Source organism: Halichondria panicea, chromosome 13 (genome assembly GCF_963675165.1).
Source record: "Halichondria panicea chromosome 13, odHalPani1.1, whole genome shotgun sequence".
Classification (NCBI taxonomy): Eukaryota; Metazoa; Porifera; class Demospongiae; order Suberitida; family Halichondriidae; genus Halichondria; species Halichondria panicea.
This window is the reverse complement of record NC_087389.1, coordinates 2527679-2552349: the sequence shown is the minus strand read 5'-3', so window position 1 is coordinate 2552349 and position 24671 is coordinate 2527679. Positions and strand designations below refer to the sequence as shown.

Below are 24671 nucleotides of genomic sequence, written 5' to 3'. Positions count from 1 at the left end.
GCTGTGAGTGACGAAGCTTATCATGAATTGAGTGTCTCCACTGTACCGAAATTACTCTCAATTAACAACTCTCTCGACATCCGATATCTCGAAGGTCCTTATCCGAAAGCTGCAATCCCTAGCTAGAACTATTATTATGGGTTCATTCAGGGAAAGCTATCACCCAACCAGTAAAAGTAATGGTCACAAGATCATTCAATATCTCATTTGCATTTCCAGAAATTCAAGACAATGTTTTATCAGGCATGGGTAAGCTTAACAATAAAAATATTAAACGAGAAAGTGGTGAAAATATTTTTATATTGACAGGCGAAGAGTCGTATGAAACAATTGTATGAAACAATTAGTTCAGGACTATCTGAGGTATTGAAGGAGTTGAACGACATTATTTCACACCCACTACTCACTGTTGATGAAACAGAGTACCGCCTTGAGTTTTTCCTGGCAAGAGAATGTATAAAAAGGCGCGCACTTCCCAGCAGTAAACGACTAGGATCAATTACATCAATTACAACACCACTACTGCATAGAGCGATGAGCTACACCTACTCCTACGTATAGCTGACGTTTTAACAAGAAATCTCATTCTAGAGATCTGCTAAACAAGACAGACAAGGAAACGACAGACTAGGAAACGCACACTCACCTACAAACACTACAGACGAGCAAGGGGTCCAGATGGCAAAGCTTCAGGGCTTCAGGACATTTCGAATGGACGTTTCTGGAACGTCTAGTTTGCTGACCTACTGAAGGAAGAAATTCAAGTGAGTACTAAATTATTTATATGGTCTGGCTCAATGGTTTCTAGCTGGACTCCACCTCCCAGTGAAGTGGTTGAGCAAAAGGTATAGTGTTAGTTTACTAGTAGGTCATGATAGGCGAAAGACCTTTTCTTGAGCTTGAAGCACAAGTGTCAAGGGTTTCAGGAAAAGAATATTACGCCCTATATGCACACACTGGTCTTTCACTTCCCTCACTTTATTTCAAAATACGGAAATGTTTAGTGGGACAGTTCGAGTGTAAAGAGTGTAAAGAGATAACATTTTAATCACCTTTTTCTCTAGGGGTGGAGAAAAATAATGATGACGCCAAGAGACACGAATAGACGAGACATCACAATTTAAGCGAAAGAAACGAAAGTACAAACTCCATTAGATTTAGTAGACATAAACAAACAGCCACGACTTTACTCTAATTCTACCCAACATAATATATATTGCCAAAGTCTAATTTTTCGATGATAAGTGGAGATGAAATAGATGAAGGAAAAAGGAAAAGCACTACAAAGAAAAAGAAGGGCTGAAGAATCTCCAGAAAACAAATGGTGTGCTTGCCTGCATCTGTATTAAGATTGTGCATTTGTTTTTCATGCAGGTAAAATGCGGGTCTACCGGGAAGAAGGGTGTGTGTGGTGTGAACTAAGGTGTGAACTAAGGTACACAGTATCATACAGTGGATCTGGATCAGACTCAGACAATGATGTCATGCAAGGTGCAAGAGTGCTTGGTCGCATGTCGGGTATGTTCTGAAGTAGGGTCAAAGGTTCATGCAGTATTGTTATGTACATCCGACTCAGACGTACATGTACATGATAATGTCACAAGCAATGTCGCGCCAAGAAAAAGGGTACGTACCCGTTTTTTGTTCTTAAACAAAGGTCAAAGTGCATGCAGTATTGTTATGTACAGACAGTGGGTTGTGAGAATTCCTTGCCAGGTACCCAACTAAAAATTCTTGTAAGAATTTCGTCAGTTCTGTTCAGATGGTGTCAGATTGATCCTGATCAGTGTCTGTGTGCAAAATCTCCAACAAAAGTCTGACTAGCCAAGTTTCAGGATATCAGATTCTGTGAATATTCCAATTGCAATCTGACAAAATTCAAACCAGCTATAATGTCAGATATGTCTTGTTGGTTTAAGTGAGTTTAAGTGAATAATCTGATTGCACTGATTGCAATCTGACACTAGATAATGATTCTACTTGCATATAAATTATGTTTTTCCGTGAACAAACTGATACACTATTAGTTCTACGTATCTAATAAATTGCACACTTTCGTCATCAAAGAGAACCAGGATAAAGAGGTATTCCCCATCAGCCTCAACCTCAAGGACCTATAATCAAATCAAATAATTGTTAGAAATAATTGTTAGAAATGAAGATCTGCATCTTGAATTGTTGTCTCAATTAAATTGGCATGAAGCAGCCATGTCTCTTATTATTATAGATTGAGTTGTAGATGTGGCTGCTAATTATTATAGCAGTATGTAAACAATAATAGAACAATAATAGAACAAATCTCTCAAAATTGTTTGGTTGTCAGAATGCTGGTTTGTCTTGACTAACACAGTCAGTTTAACCCTTTCCCGGCTTTAGCCGTCATATGACGGCAACGGTAGTGATAATTTTCAAAACATGGTTGTGGGCACTGTGTTGGAGCTATGCACACGCTGTAGGTACCAGCACATGCGCATTGGGCTGCTCTTTCACATGGTATCTTTAATATCTTGCCTCGAGGTACGCTTGGTGCAGTACTGTCGAAAGAAAAGTGACCGTTTGATAATGGCTACAAGATCTTTGTAGTACAACCTCAGCGAGGTTCTAGGGCAGCTAGACAGTGAGAATAACGATGCTTATGGCCTTGTTGAGTAAGAGGACAGTGACTGGGATCATACCAAGAGAGGAAACTACTTTTCAGAGGTCAAGCTATAAATATAGAGCCTGAAGAACCGGTGGAAGAAGCTCCTGAGCATGAACCAAAGTCCTGGACCTTGTAAGTAACTATGGAGTATCATATGTAGTCTGGATAGCTTCAGTATGGTATGCTTAGTCTAGTTAGTACACAAGTGGACATCATGAGCCACCATTGAACTTGTAAACCTGTGTGTAGGTGAAGAAAACATTTCCCGGGAAAAGAGCGTCTGCCGATACGACCTCGCAGAGAAGTTTCTGCTGATCCTGATTGAACCATGTCACCGTGAGAACATTGAGAACACTTATTTAGTGTCTTTAGTTACTTAATGCCTTCATACAATATTGTTTATGTTCATAATTGTGAAATGTGTAAAAAAATCGTTAATTAGTGGGGGGTGGTCAGTTGCTAGGTAACGATGATGATGTCATGGTACCCCCAGGATATGGGCTACCTGTAGGAAATAGTTGCAAGTGATTACAATGCATGGTTCATGAGATATGTATTTTTAAAGAAAAATGTGTATTTATTCTGTATTTTGTTTTTTTAATTAAAGCCGGGAAAGGGTTAATAATGCTTAATAATGCTTAATGAGTGACATGGTCTACATGCTTGTACAAGTTTAGAGTTTAGAGTTCTCGACAAGGATTTCATGTCAATTTTCGGACAATGGTTCCTTTTCGATTCGACAAAAGCTTGGTTTTCCACGAGAGTTACTGTAGGTACAGACAGTGCTGTCACGTTTGTCCCGTGAATAGTAAACCACCCCATTATAAAAGGAAAAGGCACGACTGAAGGTGTTAACGTGTTGAGTACCGACTCTTCTTCGGTGACACTGGATCGTCCTATTTTGTAGAGATGTTCACCCATCTTTGCCTCGGGGTTTCTTGGTTGTGATGAAATCGATGGTGTCACTGTCTTCACATTTGCTTGTCGTCATGGCAGCAAATACCAGCTATGGCACTTTCCATGAATCATGTTTTTGAGTGCTGATGAGTCCCCCAGTGTTGTATAAATTTGGGAATGTGAGTTAGTGCATGTGCATGTGAATTTCAGCTTCTTTCACCATAGAGAAACTGTACATAGTCCTTCAGTAGTTCTTCTGAGATGATTGGAGAAGGAAATGAATTGCTTTACTGCAACAAAGAGTGCGTAATGGTGCAGGAGAAGTGGAAGGGAGTAATAGGAGTAATAGAGAGTGTAACTTGAGATGAGCTGATAGTGACCGAGGAGAGCGACTGAACTCGTGTGGGGGTTTTTGATTCAACAAATCTTCTCCTTAACATACCGTCCGAGATAAAAGGCTTCTCGGCCTTATTTAGACTGCTAGCAAGGGCCGCACTATCGATCCATTAAATTGCTTCATACTCAAGATGGCAGCTTTGGTAAAGACTTTTTTACCAGCCGCAGCCGGTGTTAACATTTCAATACCAATTTTACGGATTAATGGGTTTAAGCAGCGGATGCATGGCCGGTTTTTTTGAGCCACACCAAACAGCACACAAGATAATGTTTTCCTCGTTCATTCGGATATGTGGTGGGAGATTGTTAATAACGAGGTACACTGGCCAAAAGCTCGGAAGAACCATCTGTGTTAATGGAGAGAGCCAAATGTTCGGTGTATGAGAAACCTGATCTGATTATGCTTATGCTACAATTTTTTATGGAATTATGCTCGCTTATAGAAATTTAAGTAGAGTAAGTAATCAAACCTCGGACTATACCTATATTCGGACGCGTTTTCCATGGACTCAAAGCAGCTATCCAGATTTTAGCCACATCTACAAGTCACTGGTGCTTGGTACTACCTAGCAGCCAACTCTCAGCCTGTTCCTCACAACGACGCACTGGTCACGAGCTCTCAAAAACGAGTCCGAAATAATCAAAATACGGACGAAGGTACCGTTATCCGGACACTACTTTAGACTGCGTAGCTTGAGATATTTCTAGTTTCTGTGCCTCCTGTACTTCTTCTTAGCTAGATCTACCATCATGCAAAAAATCAGCAGTGGCAGCTGCACAACAAACTCCAGAAACCAGACTGAAAATAGCAGCCCCACCCACTAATTTAGGATCTCGGACACAGAGTTCACTTAATGGTTAAAAGAAAATCGATCTCTACCAGAGCCCAGAAAGGTAGTATACTGTATTTAATCACAACTATACACATTGAATATAGATCTACACAAGCTTACTGTTCATTATATACATTGTACACAAGTAAACTGTTTCTTGGTTTTCTTCAGTCCTATACAGTAAAGATGATACCACCTGGAGCACACATCACAACTGATCCACACAGGGAACTCTATCCCGCTCTTTTGTACAGAGCAATCAGTAGCAGAACAAAAAGAATCGTCCTCGAGCACTACAGGGTAAATACATGGAACTCCCTAACCACTATTTCTTTTTATTGCGTTTGTACATGACGTTAATTGAGACGAGTAACATGCATATATAGTGACATTGTCATTTAGGAACTTGACTATATATGAACCAGAAATGTACAGCACACTTGGGTGGGCTCTTTACCAATTTCAATACGGTACTATTAAACCACTAACCTGACGGGTTAGCTCTAGTAGATTTAATAGCTCTCACTCCAACATTGCTTCCTGGGCCAAAAAATACACATGTATGTGAATGCGACAACAGATGGTACCATGAACCACTAACCTGACGGGTTAGCTCTAGTAGATTTAGTAGCTCTCACTCCAACACTGTTTACGGGCTCTAAAAATAGACGTGTATGTGAATGCGACAACATAATTATGGTACCATGAACCACTAACCTGGCGGGTTAGCTCTAGTAGATTTAGTAGCTCTCACTCCAACACTGTTTACGGGCTCTAAAAATAGACGTGTATGTGAATGCGACAACATAATTATGGTACCATGAACCACTAACCTGACGGGTTAGCTCTAGTAGATTTAGTAGCTCTCACTCCAACACTGTTTACGGGCTCTAAAAATAGACGTGTATGTGAATGCAACAACATAATTATGGTACCATGAACCACTAACCTGGCGGGTTAGCTCTAGTAGATTTAGTAGCTCTCACTCCAACACTGTTTACGGGCTCTAAAAATAGACGTGTATGTGAATGCGACAACATAATTATGGTACCATGAACCACTAACCTGGCGGGTTAGCTCTAGTAGATTTAGTAGCTCTCACTCCAACACTGTTTACGGGCTCTAAAAATAGACGTGTATGTGAATGCGACAACATAATTATGGTACCATGAACCACTAACCTGACGGGTTAGCTCTAGTAGATTTAGTAGCTCTCACTCCAACACTGTTTACGGGCTCTAAAATAGACGTGTATGTGAATGCGACAACATAATTATGGTACCATGAACCACTAACCTGACGGGTTAGCTCTAGTAGATTTAGTAGCTCTCACTCCAACACTGTTTACGGGCTCTAAAATAGACGTGTATGTGAATGCGACAACATAATTATGGTACCATGAACCACTAACCTGGCGGGTTAGCTCTAGTAGATTTAGTAGCTCTCACTCCAACACTGTTTACGGGCTCTAAAATAGACGTGTATGTGAATGCGACAACATAATTATGGTACCATGAACCACTAACCTGGCGGGTTAGCTCTAGTAGATTTAGTAGCTCTCACTCCAACACTGTTTACGGGCTCTAAAAATAGACGTGTATGTGAATGCGACGTACAACATATGCCACTAACCTGACGGGTTAGCTCTAGTAGATTTAGTAGCTCTCAATCCAACACTGCTTCCTAATAATATACATGTGAATATGACGGAGTTCAGAGCTACCTTTAAGAGTCTTAAATTGTTTCAGGGGGGTAGATTTGCTTTGGGGGTGGGTCCTAATATGAAGGGGGATAATTAAATTTACTCACTCACCAGATGGGTTAGCTCTAGTTGCCCTCACTCCAGCGTTCCTTCTTTGCTCTGCAACTAAAGGCACATCATCCGAATTGGTCGCATATAATTATAAAATAAACCTACTTACCAGACAGTACCTTGGACTTGACTGGCTCTTCATCTGTTAGAAAATGTATTAATCACGAGTATAGTCGACTGCAGTACTATAATTATGCTCAATAGAAATAGCCTCATGCATCGCCAAATTGAGCGAAAGTTATGACGTGTTAAGCGGACATGTTGCAGGCTATTCAATTCAAGTGCTATCCAAGTATATATAACATAATTATGTAGCTGTATAATTATAGCTAAATCAATAATCAACACACCAGATACGCCACTTGAATCTATCCCCGTCACGTGGCACAACTCATCAGCATCACTCCAATCTGCAATTATGGATATTAGCTATGTCAGTATTAAATAGCAGAAGTAACCACCTTGACCAATGCTTTCTCTCACTTTGAAAGTAGGCTTCGTAACTCGCTTTTGCCTGGCTAAATACAATAGAAACATGATTATAGCACATTCTGCAGTATACCAAACACTATATACACACCATTCTGGGGAGATCCATTTTCTTTTAACCATAAGTTATATCGGTCATCATGCGTGAGGTCAAAACCATTTTCAAACCTGGTGGTAAAAAGTTCAAGTTCTTTAGCAGTAAAAACCGGTTCAGGTGGGTTTTCAACACATAAGGAATGCTGAGCTTTAGACACTTTTGTGGAAACACTCTTTCCCGATTTCTTGGCTAATAGCTTCGAAGCTCGTTTTTCAGCCAGCAAACGCTTGTTTTCAGCCTTCAATTGCTTCCTCTCAGCCTGCAAACGCTTTCTCTCAGCCTTAAGCCTTTCCTTTTCATCTTTCTCTTCTTTTTTTTTATCCATAATAGCCATACATTCGCTGCTAGTGAGAATTTTACCACAAGATTTTACTTTCAAAGGATCAACTTTTCTTGGAGGTGGGATGGGTGTTTTCAGCATTTTTTTGGTTTGGCTTGGCTGCAGTAAATTAAAGGTGTCACACGATCAGTGTCACTGGAACTGTTGTCATCCGTATCACCAGTAGACGTATAGGGTGGCATCTTGGCATGTTCACCAAAACCAGGTTCTCGTGCTGCACTCTCATAATCAAAACTGCCACCTACAGGTGTATGTACTGCTCGTACGTCACTGAACGATTCTTCAGAGCTGATATCATCATCTTCTGAATAACGTACTAGATCTACATGTATAGCTGCAGCTTTCTTTTTCCTGGGCGCAGGACTAAACATGGGTTGATACGGCAGAGAAAAACTTTTGGCAACACCAGAAGGCATATTAATTTGCTTGAAAGCTGCTTCACGATCAAATGGGTACACACCGGTTACTTTAAATCCCGCTTGCACATTGGATAATCTCATACATCTTTCCCATGATCTTCCCAAAATTTTGGAAAAGGTAAAACGGGACACTACTTCGCCTGGATTTTTGCTCATAAATTCGTGACACTCCTGTTTCCAATAAGTCTTTAAAGGGGAAAATGTCCCCTTATCCAAAGGCTGCAATAGGTGGGTAGAGTTTGGAGGGAGAACAAATAAATACAACTATATCATGTTCATCAGCTAGATGAACTGTTTCCGGGCAAAAGTGGCTGGAGTGGCCATCAAGAAGCAGCAATAAGGGACGTTTTTGAGGAGCATATCGAAGAAAATGAAAAGCAAACCACTGGTGAAACAAGTCACGGTCAATCCATCCTTTTGGTGACAGGCCATATTTGGTCCCAGGAACTTCTCCTTCCTTATAGCAGCTCGGAACACTCTTCCGATTCAAGATCACCAAAGGTGGCATACAATAGCCTGCAGCACTCACACAGGCTACTACTGTCGTCTGGGATTTATTACCACTAGAGCATGCTAAAGGATTTTTTTCTCCTTTTCTGTAAACGCTTTTAGAAGCCTTAGGATCCATGGGGAGGCCAGTTTCATCCATGTTAAATATGCAGCACGGCTGAACAAAGTCTCCTCAAGTAGATCAAAGTACCTGTTCATGATATCAGGATCTGTTGCATATGCTCGAGCATTTGATAGTGGAGAAGGGGCCCTTAAAGTGATGTTCGCATTTCGCTTGATAAATCTCTGCCACCAACCAGCCGTAACAGTTGAGTGAATCCCTTTATAATCAATAATCGTTTGGACAAGAGATATAACTTCTAATCTTGTCTTAGGATATCCAATACCAGCACATTTTATCAAGAATTTGGCTAAGTCATTTTCTTCCGCAGTTGAGAGGTATTTTAGGGGGCCACTGACATCACCGTGTTGAACTCTGCCACTGATTCGATCCCCCAAAGTTGACTTGGGCACACCAAAGCGAACTGCTGCCTCTCTAACACTTGCTCCATTCTTGACAACTGCTTCCATAGCTTTTTTCATACTGTCATCCACCCATGACTTGTACAGCGGTCGTTGGTGAGTAAATCTACCGTCAAACACTGCTGGTGTTGATGGACGTGATGCAAGCTTACTTCTTAAAATATAGCCTTCAGCCATACCTAGTTAATTACTAACAATCTGTATACACACAAAAAATCATCACATAAAGACACTCTAGTTATAGTCTACTGTATGTAGATCTAGTGTGGCACTTACAAACAAATCCACCGATTCTCTGCCCCTCCTTTGATTTTGTCCTTCAGGTAGAGAGTTTTTCTTTTAGACTTTTGGCTAATAGCTCATAGACTCTCGCATAGACTAGCTCATTAACACGTGTAGATCTGCCTATAATTATATGCAATGCACATGCGTCCGAGATCCTAAATTAGTGGGTGGGGCTGCTATTTTCAGTCTGGTTTCTGGAGTTTGTTGTGCAGCTGCCACTGCTGATTTTTTGCATGATGGTAGATCTAGCTAAGAAGAAGTACAGGAGGCACAGAAACTAGAAATATCTCAAGCTACGCAGTCTAAAGTAGTGTCCGGATAACGGTACCTTCGTCCGTATTTTGATTATTTCGGACTCGTTTTTGAGAGCTCGTGACCAGTGTGTCGTTGTGAGGAACAGGCTGAGAGTTGGCTGCTAGGTAGTACCAAGCACCAGTGACTTGTAGATGTGGCTAAAATCTGGATAGCTGCTTTGAGTCCATGGAAAACGCGTCCGAATATAGGTATAGTCCGAGGTTTGATTACTTACTCTATAGGGTAAGTGTACAGTGTATAATCTTACTTAATTTTGCGAGTTTCCAACTCGCATGCTCGCCATGCGTGCTATTACTGGGCATTTGTCTCTGCTGTTGGTGAGGGGTCCAAGACAATCCGAGCAAAGAGTTTTCTTTTTGTAACCACTGTGGAAGTACTGTCTGGAAGATGATTCGGACTTGGACAAATCAATCAAATCATAGCAAAGCCAACAGGTCACTGACTTGTGTCTTGAAACAAACTGCATTATCATACTAAGTGCTGATGTCATTGCATTTTCGTAGAGTAAACACATCTTCGTCCAAATCAATCAGAGGAATAATTAATTGCATATGGAATAATTAAAAAGCTAGCATTTGCTTACATGCTAGCTTACTCAAGTTCGCTGTCATGATTGTCCACGCTGCCTTCATCGCCCATGCTTGCCTTCATCATCGCTTTGCCCATGCTGTCTCTTCATCACTTAGAAGATCATCTTGGTCCATTGGTACTTCCGTTGTGCCTGCACTAGCTATCTGCACTAGCTATCTGGCTTTGACGCCATCTATGACGCCATCTATGTAAAGTTGATCTCGGAACTGGAATTGTGGGGTATATCTTCCATTGCCTTCAGCCATGCTCAGAACAATGTGACACCTGTGCAACCTTGTGCACGAATTGTGCACGAATTCTAGTGTTTCACTGAAGTGTTAATGTCACTGAAGTGTTAATGTTTTCCTGTAGAAAAATTTGAACGTTCTATTTTAAGCCATAATAATATTCAAAGAGATCTTTAAGTGATTGCCTCACACGAGATCAACTTTCACAAGATCAACTCCCACGAGATCAATTCTTACCAGATCAACTTTGCATGAGGTCAACTCTCAGTAGATCAACTTCAACTTTTCATAGAGTCAACTCAACGGAGATAACTACAGTAGAGTGGCTTATTACATTTGTGATTTATGAAGCTGCTTAATTATAAATCAACTGAGATCAACTCCAATTTTAAAATCCAGCTATTTTTTATAGGTGTTGATGACCTTTCTTTTATAGCTAATTACTATAGTACATGTGCTAAATATTTTGTGCCAAAGGTTGACAGGTTTTGACAGGTGATAAAAGGGCCACTAGAACTAGCATGCACTCATTTCGTCAAGACAAGACAAACCGAGGAGGAAAGAGGAGGAAAGAACCTTCAATTTATAAGACGGAACCAGAATCTGGAGGTGCAAAAACCATAAGGCTGGTTGCCCAGCAAGAGCCACTTCAGAGGGTTTGAGTGTGGTGGTTGAATCCAGCTGAGACAAGAAAGTACCTCCATAAATGTGATCTACGATGATCAACTGGAGGTAATTAGCCAAGAACAGAACTCTGCTGGATGTGCTGGATGTGCTGGTGTGCTGGATGTGCTGGCACAACTGCCTAGCCTTGAGTCTATCAGGTCCTCTCTGCTAGACACGAAGACACTCCCATCCTTCCGACCCTCAGAAGAGATGTCAGCCTCTTCCTCCTGGTTGACACAGGAGGCATGGCATATTTATCAGCCATCAAGCATCTTACTGGACTCTGATCTAATTTCTAATTTTTTTTTATTACTAATTTCACTTTTTATTAAATTCAAATTGTAATCGAGTTGATCCCATGAAGTTGATCATATGAAAAGTTGATTCTATGGGAGTTGATCTACTGAGAGTTGACCTCATGCAAAGTTGATCTGGTAAGAATTGGAGTTGATCTTGTGAAAGTTGATCTCGTGTGTCAAGTATAGCTATACAACTGAATCACGTGAAACTGAATCAGACGAAGACATGGATTCACTGGATTCAATTCACTGGATTCACTGTTGCACGCCTCACCCTCATCGATGTCTCCAGAGCCTGTACATGTAAAACCTGTGACAGAGAAGGCCAGCAAGATCTAAAAAAAGGCACCACTTAAGATGCTGACCCCCATTGGGGATCAAAGGAGGAGGAAAACTTGCAGCACTGTGAGTCAGACTTTGTAGTTGCATGTATAGTGGGACATGCAAAGTTATTCTGAAGTGCCCACAAAGTGGGAAAAGAGTCAAGGCATTGGCATTGGTCTCAAGCATATCCCTGGAGAATGGATGTGGTGTTACAAAAAAAGATCTCCAACATGGCTCGGAGGTTTTTTTGGAGCACAAGGGACAGAATTTCCAGATGGAAGTTATATTACACAGAAGCCACTCAACCTCAACTTCCGAAAAAAAAGAAGTGACTGTATGATGCAACGAATACAAAACTTGCAATGCTCGAGGCTGCCAAAGCTGAGGTATGTTATGCATCGTAGTATACGTCGATGGTAAGCTGCTGTCATTGTTCAATTGCCTCTTCTAAGTCTTGGAAAACTTTGTATCTACGTTTACCAAACAAGACCAGGTATTTATATTGTGCACACATATTCATCTTGCAGGACAGATTGATCCGCATTGAGGAAAAATTGGAGCAGCTGCTGGCATTGTCAAAAAGGGTTAAAGTATCTGGTACGTAATTGTAAGCTGCTATACGAATAAATCTTATGATGATAAGAGCAAGGGATGTGTACGCTTATGGACTTGCCTAAAGGAAATGAACGGGTGTTTACTTGAAATGTCAAAAAAAAGAACTGCACAAAGCAGGGATTGGATGAGGAGAGGGTGCAGCAGAGGGTGCAGCTATTGTGGAGTAAGTTCTATAATAATTAATGTCGGCATATATTCGGCATATTACACTTTACAGCTGCTGCTCGAAGAAGGCTGGGAAGGAAGGGGGAGCAATCAAAAAAGAGAGCGAAAGGTGAGTCATGTTCTACCTGACCCTAGTGCCTAGTGTCCAGTCTATACAGAAATTTAAGAGACGGACCAGTGTGGCATGAAATGGACAAATATTGGAAACACCTCATGTACATGACGGAAGAATCAGATGATTCCGAAAACCCCAATGAGCATAAAATACACTGGAGGTCCAAGAGTGGCATACCCCTTGAAGTAAGAGTGCTACACGAGGCATCGAATCGGTACGACTCAGCAGTTCAAGTTTTTCTTGACTATTCAAAAAAATGGAATCGTATAGGATACCTCGTTAGAGAAGTAGTGTCCACCGAGCGCACAAAAAGACAAAATTGTTTCACAGAAGTTAATGGATAATATTATACATACACAGGGCTGGACGATTTTGTTCGAGTTTTGGACTAGAGAAAGCCTAACCCAGGGCTGGTTGCAAGCCCACCAGTTGATGGGCAGTACGTCCTGAGTTGCGAAGAAGTAAGTAGCAAACTTTGTATGTATAATACACGAACAGCTGCTGAGAATGCTGCTGAGATTGCTGGCACTGAATCACATTGGTGAGTACTACAGTGGACTTTCTTTTTACTCTAATTATGCAGAAGCTGATCATGACTAGAGATCACGGGTAGAGCTGAAGTGAAATCATTCATTAGCTATCTGTTGCTTATTATAATTATATAATTATGGTTTTGGTTCTTATGGTTTTGGTTCTGTTAACATCATGGTTTCAAATGCAAGAAAATGCAGCAAGAATATAGGAACTTTAATGCCAAGTGTGCATACCTAGTTTACTGTGTGGTCATTTACACATAGTATACACTTCAAGTCTACAATGCTGTAAACCTATCTTGGTTCATCTACTGAAGTTTACAATGCAGTCATGTAAACATACTACGTAGTTGCCCGGCCCTGTGTGCAGGTGAACACACCCGATACTTGGTGCAAAATTCATTCAAATGCTGCAGCGCTCTGCAGTCGACCCCACTACCTATAGATTCCCACGTGAGTAGGTTTGGGGTGATCCCCAACAACCTGGAAAGTGGCGCCTGATAATAGACCCTGAGGGGGATGTGTAAACGGAGCCGACCTGTGCTCTTTGGTATATTGTTCAATCAATAATGCAGTTTTGCTAGCAGTGCCTATCGGAATGTCCTGGTCCACCCGACGGACCAATCTCAATGGTGTCGTTCGGGCTACGGTCCGCGCCCAAAATTTTTCACAGCCTTAGCCGACGGCATTACCTCGAAGTTGCTCTGAGATGCCAGTCGCCGTGGAATGGTGAACTACAGTTGCTGCACAAAACAAAGTGGACGCAATATACCTCGACCTACGCAAAGCAGCTGTACCATCATGTTCGTCTCAATCGGGAGGACCTTCGGTGGTTTCTGGCAGACTGGAATGGCCCAGACATCATTCTCACTCAGGCTTCACGTTGCACTACGATATACATGGCCCCCCCCCACCCCTCGTGGGGTGGGGGGTCCACATTACGGTAAAGGAGCTCTTGCCGATCGTGATGGCTTGTGCTGTGTGGGGGTCTGCCAAGTGCTTCTCTGGTTGATGAGGTGATACCTGTTCCTGCCTGGAGAAGCAAAAAGCAGAAGCAAAAAGCAGTTGCTCTCTCAGCTGAATATATAGCTCTCTGTTATGCCAGCTGATATCTGAACTAAAATTCGAATCGTCAGAACCTATGGTGTTATACGAAGCAGCCATCTGTACAACGATAACTTACAAAAGGACTGGAGTGTAGGACTTGCCCGAGTATGAGTGTATCTATATTTAGCTCTGTTCTAGAATGTTCTGTGTGCTTGTAAAGGTCAGTGTGTAAAGGTCAGTGTGACCACGTGTTATTCACTATCATGTTATAATTCTCTCTGATGTCAATACTCTAGCTAGGCTGATACAGAATCCGAGTATCCAAGTATCCATGAATATCATCAGGGCTCTTATCAGACGTAGTACCCTTGAGGTATCAGTGTTTGCGAGTAGGTCAGAGGAATATTTAGCAACATTGCTAACTGCAAACGAAATGTCAGGCCTAGTACTCGTCGACAAATATAACAAGCAACCAACCTCCTCAGGTGCTGACTGACTTTGCATCTTGCATTCCAAACTTGTCCAGCAGGTTATCCACGTAGACCGGCCAAATCATTTCATCCTGGACAAACCTACTGTCGTCAACAACCACTGCCATTTCTCCCAATGCAACAATAATAGGTCACCAGTGGATTGTAGAAATCCAGTGGTGAATCATGAAAATAGCTACCTGAACCATCAGCCATCTAGTACTAGTATAGGCACTATAATTGTTGGCAGAGTTGACTAGCTAAGCGGCGGAGTCAGCTCAAGATTTGACAAGGATTTAACATTAAACAAAATAGACAAAAGTAACAACTGACAAAACAGAGATCATACATGCACCAAAAACAAGAGAGACGCGCAGGGCCTCTTTACAACAAAGAATCTATTATTAACACACAGGAAGTAATTAACCTACTTAACACAGAAACCATAGCTACAGTACAAATTAACTAAGTAAACAATGTACACATTAGTCAAGTGCACACACATACACATAATATCCTCCTCACTTGAGGTAATGTTCAATGTTCGTTTGAGTTCGCTATTCCTGCTTGAATACATAGTTTGCAGAAACTTTCTCGACTTAGACCCTTGGTAAGCATATCAGCGGTCATTTCTCAATATACCAAGTTTAATGTCTCCAGCTTGAACATGCTTAATACCGATGTGTTTAGAACGTCCGTGAAATTGTGGATTGTGAGTCATTGCAATTGCCGATTGATTATCTTCGAAAATCGTTATTGGCTGGTCGTTTGAGGTGGTAAGTTCAGACATACGCTGTTTCAACCACAATTGCTTCCTGAGCTGCTGCTGACAGTGCAACGTAGATAATGCAACGCATGACTTCTCCAGGATACGGCTCCACCGTTCAGCTTGAAGATATAGCCGGAGGTAGACTTTCTGTCGTTTATGTCTCCTCCCCAATCTGCATCTGAGTAGCATCTGAGTATCCGGTCAATTTGTTTGAACTTTCGCCGTTCCTTTCAAGTATTTCAATACTCGTTTTACTGCACTCCAGTGTTCTTTCGTTGAATATCTCGATAGACTGCTCACTGCATAGGTGATATCGGGTCTTGTACCAACTGAGAGATACATCAGACTTCCAATTGCTGACTGATACAGCTGTTGGTCCACACATTCATCACTTTCTTCAGCTATTTTCAGCTTTGCTCCAGGTTCCACAGGTTTATATTCTTGCATACTGTGTATTTTTGCATAGTGTACTTTGTCAATAGATTTTCAGTGTAGACCGATTTGTTTTCGTCATCTTGGACAACTGACATTCCTAGGAAATAGTGTAAGGTCCTTTATTTCAAATTTTGCCAGAGCATTCGTTACGTGTTGCAACTGTTCGTCAGTCTTCGCAGCAAAGATCGACCATGTACACAAGTTCTCCTCCTGTGCTATATACAGGGATCACTATTGGATTGTGTGAATCCAATCTTGAGATATGTATCGAGTGCCGTGTTCCAACACCGATAGATGCTCTTTTTAAGCTTGCAAACTAAGTGTTCTCGTCCTTCAGGTCCTTCAGATTTGAAACCTTCTGGTTGAGCCATATACACCTCCTCCTCAAGATTTCCATTTAGAGCCACATCTATTTGATGTAGTTTGAGTCCATACTGCACGGACAATGACATCAATACTCTGAGGGATTCTTGTCTTGCGACAGGGCAAAATCCAAACTTTTGAGTAAATCCCTGTGCAACCAGTCTTGCTTTGTAGCGTTCGATTTTACCGTCTGCACCAGTTTTCAACTTATACACCCACTTACTACCGACCTTCTTTCGTCCTGGGGGTAGCTCCACCAGCTCCCAAACGTCGTTGTCTTTGACTCAGTTTTCATCGCATTTTCTTCATGAGATTGCTTCGTTATACAAGGTAGGTTCCTGTGCTAGTGTCAGGTTTGTTTCTTCTCTCCCTTCTTTCTCTGGTCGACCTTCTTATTGGTTCAGGTTCCCTGGGTGGTTGAGATGCTTCATCAATCTCTTGACTAGAAACTTCCTGGCCTTCGTGGTTTTCGATTATCAGTTTGTCCTGAGGTTGAGATAGAGTCTGAAGTCTGAGCTTGATTCAGTTTTCTCAGTTTCAGTTTCGTGGAATACTACTTTTCTGGGTCATAGAGTGTCGCCGTACCCCAGAAATACACATTTCTTGGCTTTTGAGTCCAATTTTCCTCGCTCGTCTTTTGGAATGTGGACATATTTGGAATGTGGACATATGCATCGCATCCGAAAACTCTCAAATTGTTCACTTTTGGTTTCTGTTTTTCGAAAGGCTTTTTACAGCTCTCAGGTACACAGCCGTAGAGATTGATTCTGCAGTTTAGCATCAAGTAGCATCGATCTTGACATTTCAACGAGAGTTCTGTACCACACCGTTCTGTTCAGGTGTCTTTGGTATAGTTCGCTCGTGTCGAATTCCTTCGGTCTTCAGATATGTTCCGAATTTCGTGGAGGTATATTCTCCGCCATTGTCTGTTCTTAGCGTTTTGAGTTTCTTTCCATTCTACAAATCGCTCGAACACCCCAAGCATATCGGGAGTGATCGTCGCGACACAAAGGTGAGGAAGCTCCTCCTCTCGCCCATTTTGCCACACACGTCTGCTCAGGTAGCAAAACAGCATTAAATTGAAGATGAAGTGTACTGTGTACTCATGTATAATATCTTGACAATAGTACCTTTTTTCCCCCAAAATCATTACCATGGTTACTATCTTGTTGTGTGCGTTAGCTGTGACCAAAAATGACTAGATTGTCAAGATATTATACATGAGAAATGCAGCCTGCAGCCTCCAATACTACTTTATACAAAGCAATATTACTACCAAAAGAGCTATTGGTGATATCTAATAGAAAAAAGGTGAGTATTTGGTATGAGGTCATTCTAGCTCAGATTACAGTAACTTAATTGATAAAAATGGAGAAAATTAATGCATACTGTACAAAATACATGAAAGCAGCCCTAAATACTTGCAAGAGCTTTCTTTTGATACTAAGATGGGGTCATGAAATTGTGTATTGGAGGCTGCATTCTGAAAAGAGTTGTTTAAAATAAATGGTCACAGGTAACGCACACAACATCTCAGTAACCATGGCAACGATGTTATCATACTGATCCTTTCTACGTATAAGACAAAAACATGCATTGATGATGCCATTTCACAATGACAAGGCACTTCATTGCACTATACTATTTATGGCACTGATCTTAATAATTATGCCTTAACCCTTAACCTACCTGAGTGAGTGAGTGAACTAACTCCAGTGGTTGGTGTGCCTTTTGCTCTTCTCAAAAGGACTGCAGTGATGCTTGCCGCCAACACATGTTTCACAAAAGCCAATTTGATCGTAATCGAATTGTTCAATCATTCCGGTTTTTGCTAGTTTCCAAAGATTGTGTTCGCCCATATCTGTGGTGCCATAACCGCTCCTTGCTGTCTCACATTCACTTTCTCCTTTCGACAATACTCCAAGTAGTATAGGCTCCCAACTTTGGTTGCGAATGCCGTGACCTTTCCTTTCCGGTCCACTATTTCGCATCCTAGTCCACTAAATTTAGTCGCCTTAGAGACACTCAATAAATTGTAAGACAGCTTCGGTACGTACAGGACATTCTCCAGCCTGCAGTAGTATTTCCATCTGGTAACAGTGCTTCGATCTTTATTGTTCCAATTCCAGTGCCTATTTTGTCATGTCATCAGTTCGACCCACAATGACATCGGCTCCGCGGCCGAACTGGTTCACATTTTGAATTTGTACCATCTGGGGTTTTTCGTTTTTCGTGATTCGACGTCCCCCCAAGACGAAAGAAGGCAGCCGTGTGGCCTGAGCCCTCAAAAATGTGGTAATGGGCAATCGGACTCAAGATTTAGTCAACCTGATCCCTGCCTCAACCCACTTAAGGATACGAGGATACGAGGACCAAGAGACAGTTGGGTGTTACTAACAGATGCAAGGTATGTATGTTTTGACCTCGTCAGCGAGGTAGGCAGCAACAGCAAACGAGCATAATAATAATGGAAATGGAAAGGGTCAGTGATCATACATTCACTATAAGTTTTTTGAGTTGCCGGTGCTAATTCTGCTTGCGCTTCGTTATTGTTTAGGAGAGAATGTTCCCAGTGCATGGTATATACAGTGCTGGTTCTAGACCGAAGGCAGGCGACTACCACTGCGTTATGTGCAATGAGTGTCCGTATATCATTCATCTCTCACTATAGTAAGTAGATCTAGGAATCATAAACTTTCGTCTAAGCTCTGTGCTGGAACAACTAGGCACACTTTGTTTTTAGAATAAACGGATAATCGTATAGTGAGGCATCATATCTATGATTGTTTGTCTTTTTGACCACCAGTATTGTACTGCAGCATTTCTTTGACGAACGAGGCGCATATGATTATGAGTAATGATGTTGTCCTGTCAGAAGTGTGCTGTCAATATTTGTTCTAGATAGGACGATTAAGAAGTCAATGAGGCCAACAATTCAACAGTAAAGGAACAATGTCATTGTATGAACATGATGAAGCATGAGAAAAAAGGCGTAGAGATATTTTAGTCCTCGCAACAAATCCATCATCATTCTGTCCTCCCACACTTCTTCACTTTTGCCGACTAGACTACCTCAATATTGGCTACGTCCAGTTTCATCTTGGTGGGGTGACGACAACTTCCACGATTATTGTTGTTATTATTATGTGTATGTGTGTGCACTTGTACTGTAGCACTTCCTGTGGACTCCTTTCTTCCTGTGGACTCCTTTCTTTTTGTGTTAACAATAGATTCTTTGTTGTAAAGAGGCCCTGCGCGTCTCTCTTGTTTTTGGTGCATGTATGATTTTGGTGCATGTATGATGTCAGTTGTTCTGTTTTGTCAGTTGTTACGAGCTGACTCCACTGCTTAGCTAGTTCTAGCACTCAACTCAGGTTATGGTTATGGGCCCAGGCATACAGACTATTATTGTAAACTGAACCAGATCTACGAATATAAACTTTCTCGATTGTCGAACAGCAAGCCTACTCTACAAAAGTCTCTTCAACTGGAGGATTCAAATAATGGCGATGTCCAATAGCGAGCTGTCAAAACTGAACGGCACAAACTCTGCGGCTTGGAAGCTGCAGCTTAGAATGGCCCTGATACGAGACGATCTCTGGGTGTGAAAGGCTCAGAAACGGCACCCGTTGGAGACAGTCGCAGCTCTGAAGACGTTTAAAACTCGCAGCAACAAAGCGCTGTCCATGATTATTCTCCCTGAACTGCACTATCTCATAGGGAGGGAGCCTGAAGATCCAGTAGCTGTCTGGAACCTGCTCGCAGATCACTTTGAACGCAAGTCGTCCTACGAACTCTGGAAGCGACTGTTCAGTTTGCCCCGGATGAACGAGACGGAGGATCAGTGAATGAACATTTGAAAGCGTTGCAAGAAATATTCGACTCCCTTGCAGTCCTTGAAGATCCAGAACAAACAAGTGATGTTTATTCTTGCCTCTTGCCTCTCTACCTGAATCGTTCCAAACCGCGCTGGCTGCAAGCACGGAAGACGTACCTTCATTAGCAGACATGAAGGAAAAGCGAGGAGCTGAGGCAGAATCATACGAGTGTAGCTGAGGATGAAGAAATGAAGTACCAAAAGAGCAAGCTAACTTGTCACTACTGCGGCAAGATAGCTCAGAAGAAGACGGAACACAAACAATCCGCAAGCACAGCTGAAGGGCCAGGAACAAAAGGCAGCTCTGACGATAGTGAAACTGAGACAATGATGGTGACAACTCACGCATTCTCAGCCGTGTCCAGAGGAAAGTAGATCGTGGATTCTGGAGCGACGTGCCATATGTGCAATGACCGAGAACAATATCAATTTTAAAGACGTCAAATACCCAAGAAGTAACTCTTGGAGACTCAAACACCCGTTCTTTGTTCTCCGAGAGTTTGGAGGCCGGCCACAGCTTCCGAATTGGAGGTGCCACAACAATCATCCAGATTATTGGCACCGGCTATCCATTCCGATAGCTTCACGCCAGTAGCTATCCACTCCGATAAGTTTGGGCTTGGGCCCATTGGCTATCCATTCTGATAGCCGATTGCTACCAGGTCTGAGCCTACGCCTTGACCTACTGGCGCCCCGCCTATACCAGCACCGGATAATCTGGAGTACCAGGCTCGACTCGGCATCGGGTAGAAGGTGGGCAGAGCGGTATGCACTCATGGGCAGGGATCCTCACCGCCTTACCTAGGGATTATCGTCCGGGCCATTACCAAACTGGAGCATGGGTGGGACAATATCGGAACGCCCTAGCCAGACGGGATCTGAACTGGTGGTCAACAATAGATAGCATACTTTCAACGAGGCCTTCACAGGCCGGGTGTGCGAGCTGTGTCCGTACAAGCAGTTGGCCCAACTCCCAGGCCAACAGGCATGTCCCTCTAAGCACAGTGGAAATTTGCTTGTTTACTGTGTATTACCTACAACTTCGCAACAAGGCATGTACCACCCGATCGATGGTCTCTGTGTTGTAGTACATGAACAGGAGGATGGTGATACAGTTGTGGAATCGAATGGTGGGATCAACTGGAAAAGCGTAGCAACGGTCCAATTGGAGTAATAAAAATAATTGACTGGCACACTACTGAAAGACGACTGAAAGACGCTCCACCGGAATTTATATTGTGGAATGTTTTATATTGTGGAATGTTGTGGCTGTTGAAGTGATTACATAATTACGCATTTAAATTACCTATTTACATTTATACAATTAATAACTAGCCACTTCACAATAGTTAGTAGAGACACAGAGGGAGAGAAAAAAACCACCAAAAAGCTCTACATTTGAACCAAGTTCGATTCTTGACCTGTACAATGGTGGTGGTTTGTGGTCACAAAACTTCGAGAATGGGACGGTGTTCAAGATGACCGGAGCCATCAGACAAGCCTCCTTCACAAGGCCTCCTTTTGAGGCCTGCTACTGACTGTTTGCGCATGCGCAAAATTATTGGATAATTTCCCCGTAATCGAGGCTACGAGGCTAGTTTTTAAAATATGCAGACCAAAATATGCAGACCTCGTTGTACCAATGGACTTGAAGACATTCTACGAACGAATACAGGTTTAATTCACAGGACGATCTGTGCAAAAGGAAACTTTCCATTCCAGGGCCTGGGCTTTGCTGCATATTAGGAAACGGTCGTTTTGGAGAAGACAAGTATGCAGGGAGACATTTGACGCACGCTCATGCGGTATCCCGTAGAACAGGTGAAAAAGTTCATGAGAAGAATTTCTGATGCTGGGACGGGCAAGACTCTGGGGAAAAACCATCTTGAGAATTACGCATAATTATGGTACAAGAAATGGTACAAGAAATAGCGGTGTGTGTGTCTATAATGTTGGTGTTGCTATAATGTTAATGTTGGTGTTGGTGCAATAAATGACTCAGACCTCGACATGTAAAGACCAAGATATGACCAAGATTGATTCTACATGGAGTTGGCGAAAGGTTAAAGGATGGATCGCGGTCCGCTGTGGGCCCAGCAAATAATGCACATTATATACCACTTATTGTCGCAAAGCTTCCGACACAAAGCGTTCCTTAAACTTTATAGCCTACACAAAACACAAAAATACACAAAACACAAAAAAAAATTACAATTACAACTAGCTCCCTTAAAAGTTTACCAATCAATTAAATTAAATCACGTATATAGCACAACGAACGTCAGTCAATAACGGGTAAGTCCTTATCAACCAATAAATACCTTATCAACCACTGAAATGCGTTCTAATATTTGCGTTTCAATGTCAATAGCTTTACATGGTTTAACGCAACTGCCATAGTTCACGGTCCACCTCCGGAATTCAGCTGAATTATTACACTCAGTTGTGTACAGGCACTATGTACAGGCACTACTGGAATGGAATGATTAATGACAGACTTGACTCTCAAAAAAACACCAGCTACCCTTCACCCTGTTCCAGCACAGGATAGACATTAGCACAGGATAGACATTGGCCTAGACATTGGCCCCATTAAAAGTACATCCAGCTCCAGCTCTTCCACTCAAGACCAAAGAATTGTTATTATTCATAGTTGCCCCTCAATCATCATGTCTGATCAAGGAAGAAATTTATCAACAAGTTCATATTGATCAGTGAATATCTCAAATGTAGGTTTAACCAGACATTGGCCTGTTCCAAACAGGCTTCTTCAAACAGGCTTCAAACAGGCTTCTTCTTACCATGTGAGCTGATTCTGAGCTGGAATCAGCACAGCCTTCGATGACACCGCTCAGCAGCTTGCTCAGAATAAGCAGAAGAGGATCTATGATTCCAAACATGTTCTTAATAGGGGAAATCTTAAAGGAAAACTTGATCCAAATTGGACTGACTTAACAGTCGAGGCTACAGTCAACACTCAGAACAAGGTTTGTGTTAGTGTCCTTTACTTAGTTACATGCTGTGCTTCCTGTAACTGCTACGATCCACCGAGTGAGCAGCAGAACCATCATTGGCAGTCTGATGATGATACCTGATGTGGAACTGGCTTAATAATACAATGCAGTTGAATAAGGGGAGTCGTCGCTGGCTGAGCCTCAGTGAGCGAGGCAAGCTGCATGATGCCTTCTCCCATCAAATCCCATCGAAGCCCTACCCCATCGAAGCCCTACCTGCAGTTCAATCGAAAAAGGCATCAATCTTTAGGTTAGTTGAAGGTACAAGTCATAATGTACAATTTAGACACAGAACGATCATTGTCCCCAGAAAGTGAAGCCAAGCACGGTAAACTGGACGATGTTGGTAATACAGAATTCACTATATCAGCTACGCTCACGTTAAATGATACATACTGCACAGGTATACAAATAATTAGTATGCACTATATGTCCCATGATTGCCATCCTACACACGTAACGTTTTGTATCTTGTACTTTATCTGCTGAAGAGTGCTAGGTGCTATCCTAGGTCAAATCAAATAGTAACAGGACAGGCAGCAGTACAGGTTCTTCATACGCACTAAGTTAGGCAGTCTGTCAAGAAACATCCTTTTCTTGGAGTACGCAAATGTCCAGGTGGGACGATGATTTTGTGTTTATAGATACATACTGCATGGTCTATAAGTTAGCTACTGCTAGCCAACAAGAAAGATTGTGGAGTAGAAATGAAATCCAGTTGATGTGGCACTTTCCATCAAACATCTGTTTAAAACTCTGAAAATCTGCAAGTGCAAGAAAAGGGTTAGCATAAGCCAGAATTTCTGGGAATCTAGTAAAGTATCAGTGCAACCTTGCTGAAACTCTCCTTGGTTATCTCTGCTTCAGGCTTGGAAGGGCTTGGAAGGGGAGCTGACAGTTATCTCATCAAGTGAGTCATATTTTTATATGGTTGAAACAGTGTATCTGATTATTATTAACATAATTACATCGCTCATTTCACTCATTTCACTCAGTTCGCTTGAAAATAAAGTAGTCACTCTGCACTTGAACCTCAGTGTCCAAAAATTCACAATAGAAATACTTTGCTCTAGCTCTAGCTACGCTCTAAACAGCGGAATAAATTTTGGTGGCTGTGCCCTACTGCAAACAAAATCTTTGTATATTGACACAAACTATATTATATACAAACAGCTAGACGTCAGTCATCTACTTTCTATTGATGCTGATGCACTGTCGTTTGACAGATGAGGATCTACTCTAGACTCAGTGATTTTTTACAAGACATCTACATTAATGTACTCATTACATTAATGTACTCATAGCCATGTTGTAATCATCCCACATATACGGATGTGATTTATACCACAATGCCTGGTCAACAATCAGCACACCTGCAGAAAAAGAAGAGGCTCAAGCATCCAAGATGCAGTCTGACCGATTGTGACTTTTTATAATTTTAACGATCAATATCACAAGAAAAAAGTGACGTTGAGTAATAATTAATTTTAGTGTTACTTTTCTTTGAAATGTGTAATGAACTTTAAACTTTCCATTGAGAATTAATGAGACCATGACTGTGCATGTGAGGAGTAAAGATTGATTTATTGCAATCTTTATTGGGC

General features: G+C 41.8%; 1 protein-coding gene, 1 long non-coding RNA gene and 1 pseudogene across 4 annotated transcripts; 1 reads left to right on the top strand and 2 right to left on the bottom strand.

Moving 5' to 3' along the window:
• The first annotated feature begins 203 nt into the window (after nt 1-203).
• Nucleotides 204-5177, top strand: LOC135346630 (uncharacterized). Of its 3 annotated transcripts, none has more exons than XR_010398070.1 (4): nt 204-764; nt 1065-2773; nt 2891-4828; nt 4939-5177. It is a non-coding gene; the product is annotated as an uncharacterized LOC135346630 (long non-coding RNA). The 3 variants fall into 3 exon arrangements; XR_010398069.1 differs by having other exon boundaries at nt 204-1324; nt 1375-2773; XR_010398068.1 differs by having other exon boundaries at nt 204-2773.
• On the bottom strand, nt 4792-7724 carry LOC135346602 (uncharacterized). The gene is made up of 7 exons (XM_064544287.1): nt 7161-7724; nt 7042-7098; nt 6931-6990; nt 6690-6722; nt 6581-6634; nt 6400-6450; nt 4792-5060 (listed from the first exon to the last, which is right to left on the bottom strand). The coding sequence occupies exons 1-7, from the start codon at nt 7585-7587 to the stop codon at nt 4894-4896; spliced, it is 849 nt and encodes a 282-aa protein (XP_064400357.1). The 5' UTR covers nt 7588-7724; the 3' UTR covers nt 4792-4893.
• A 275-nt stretch (nt 7725-7999) lies between these two features.
• On the bottom strand, nt 8000-11233 carry LOC135346588 (tigger transposable element-derived protein 6-like; annotated as a pseudogene).
• Between the last annotated feature and the right edge of the window lie 13438 nt (nt 11234-24671).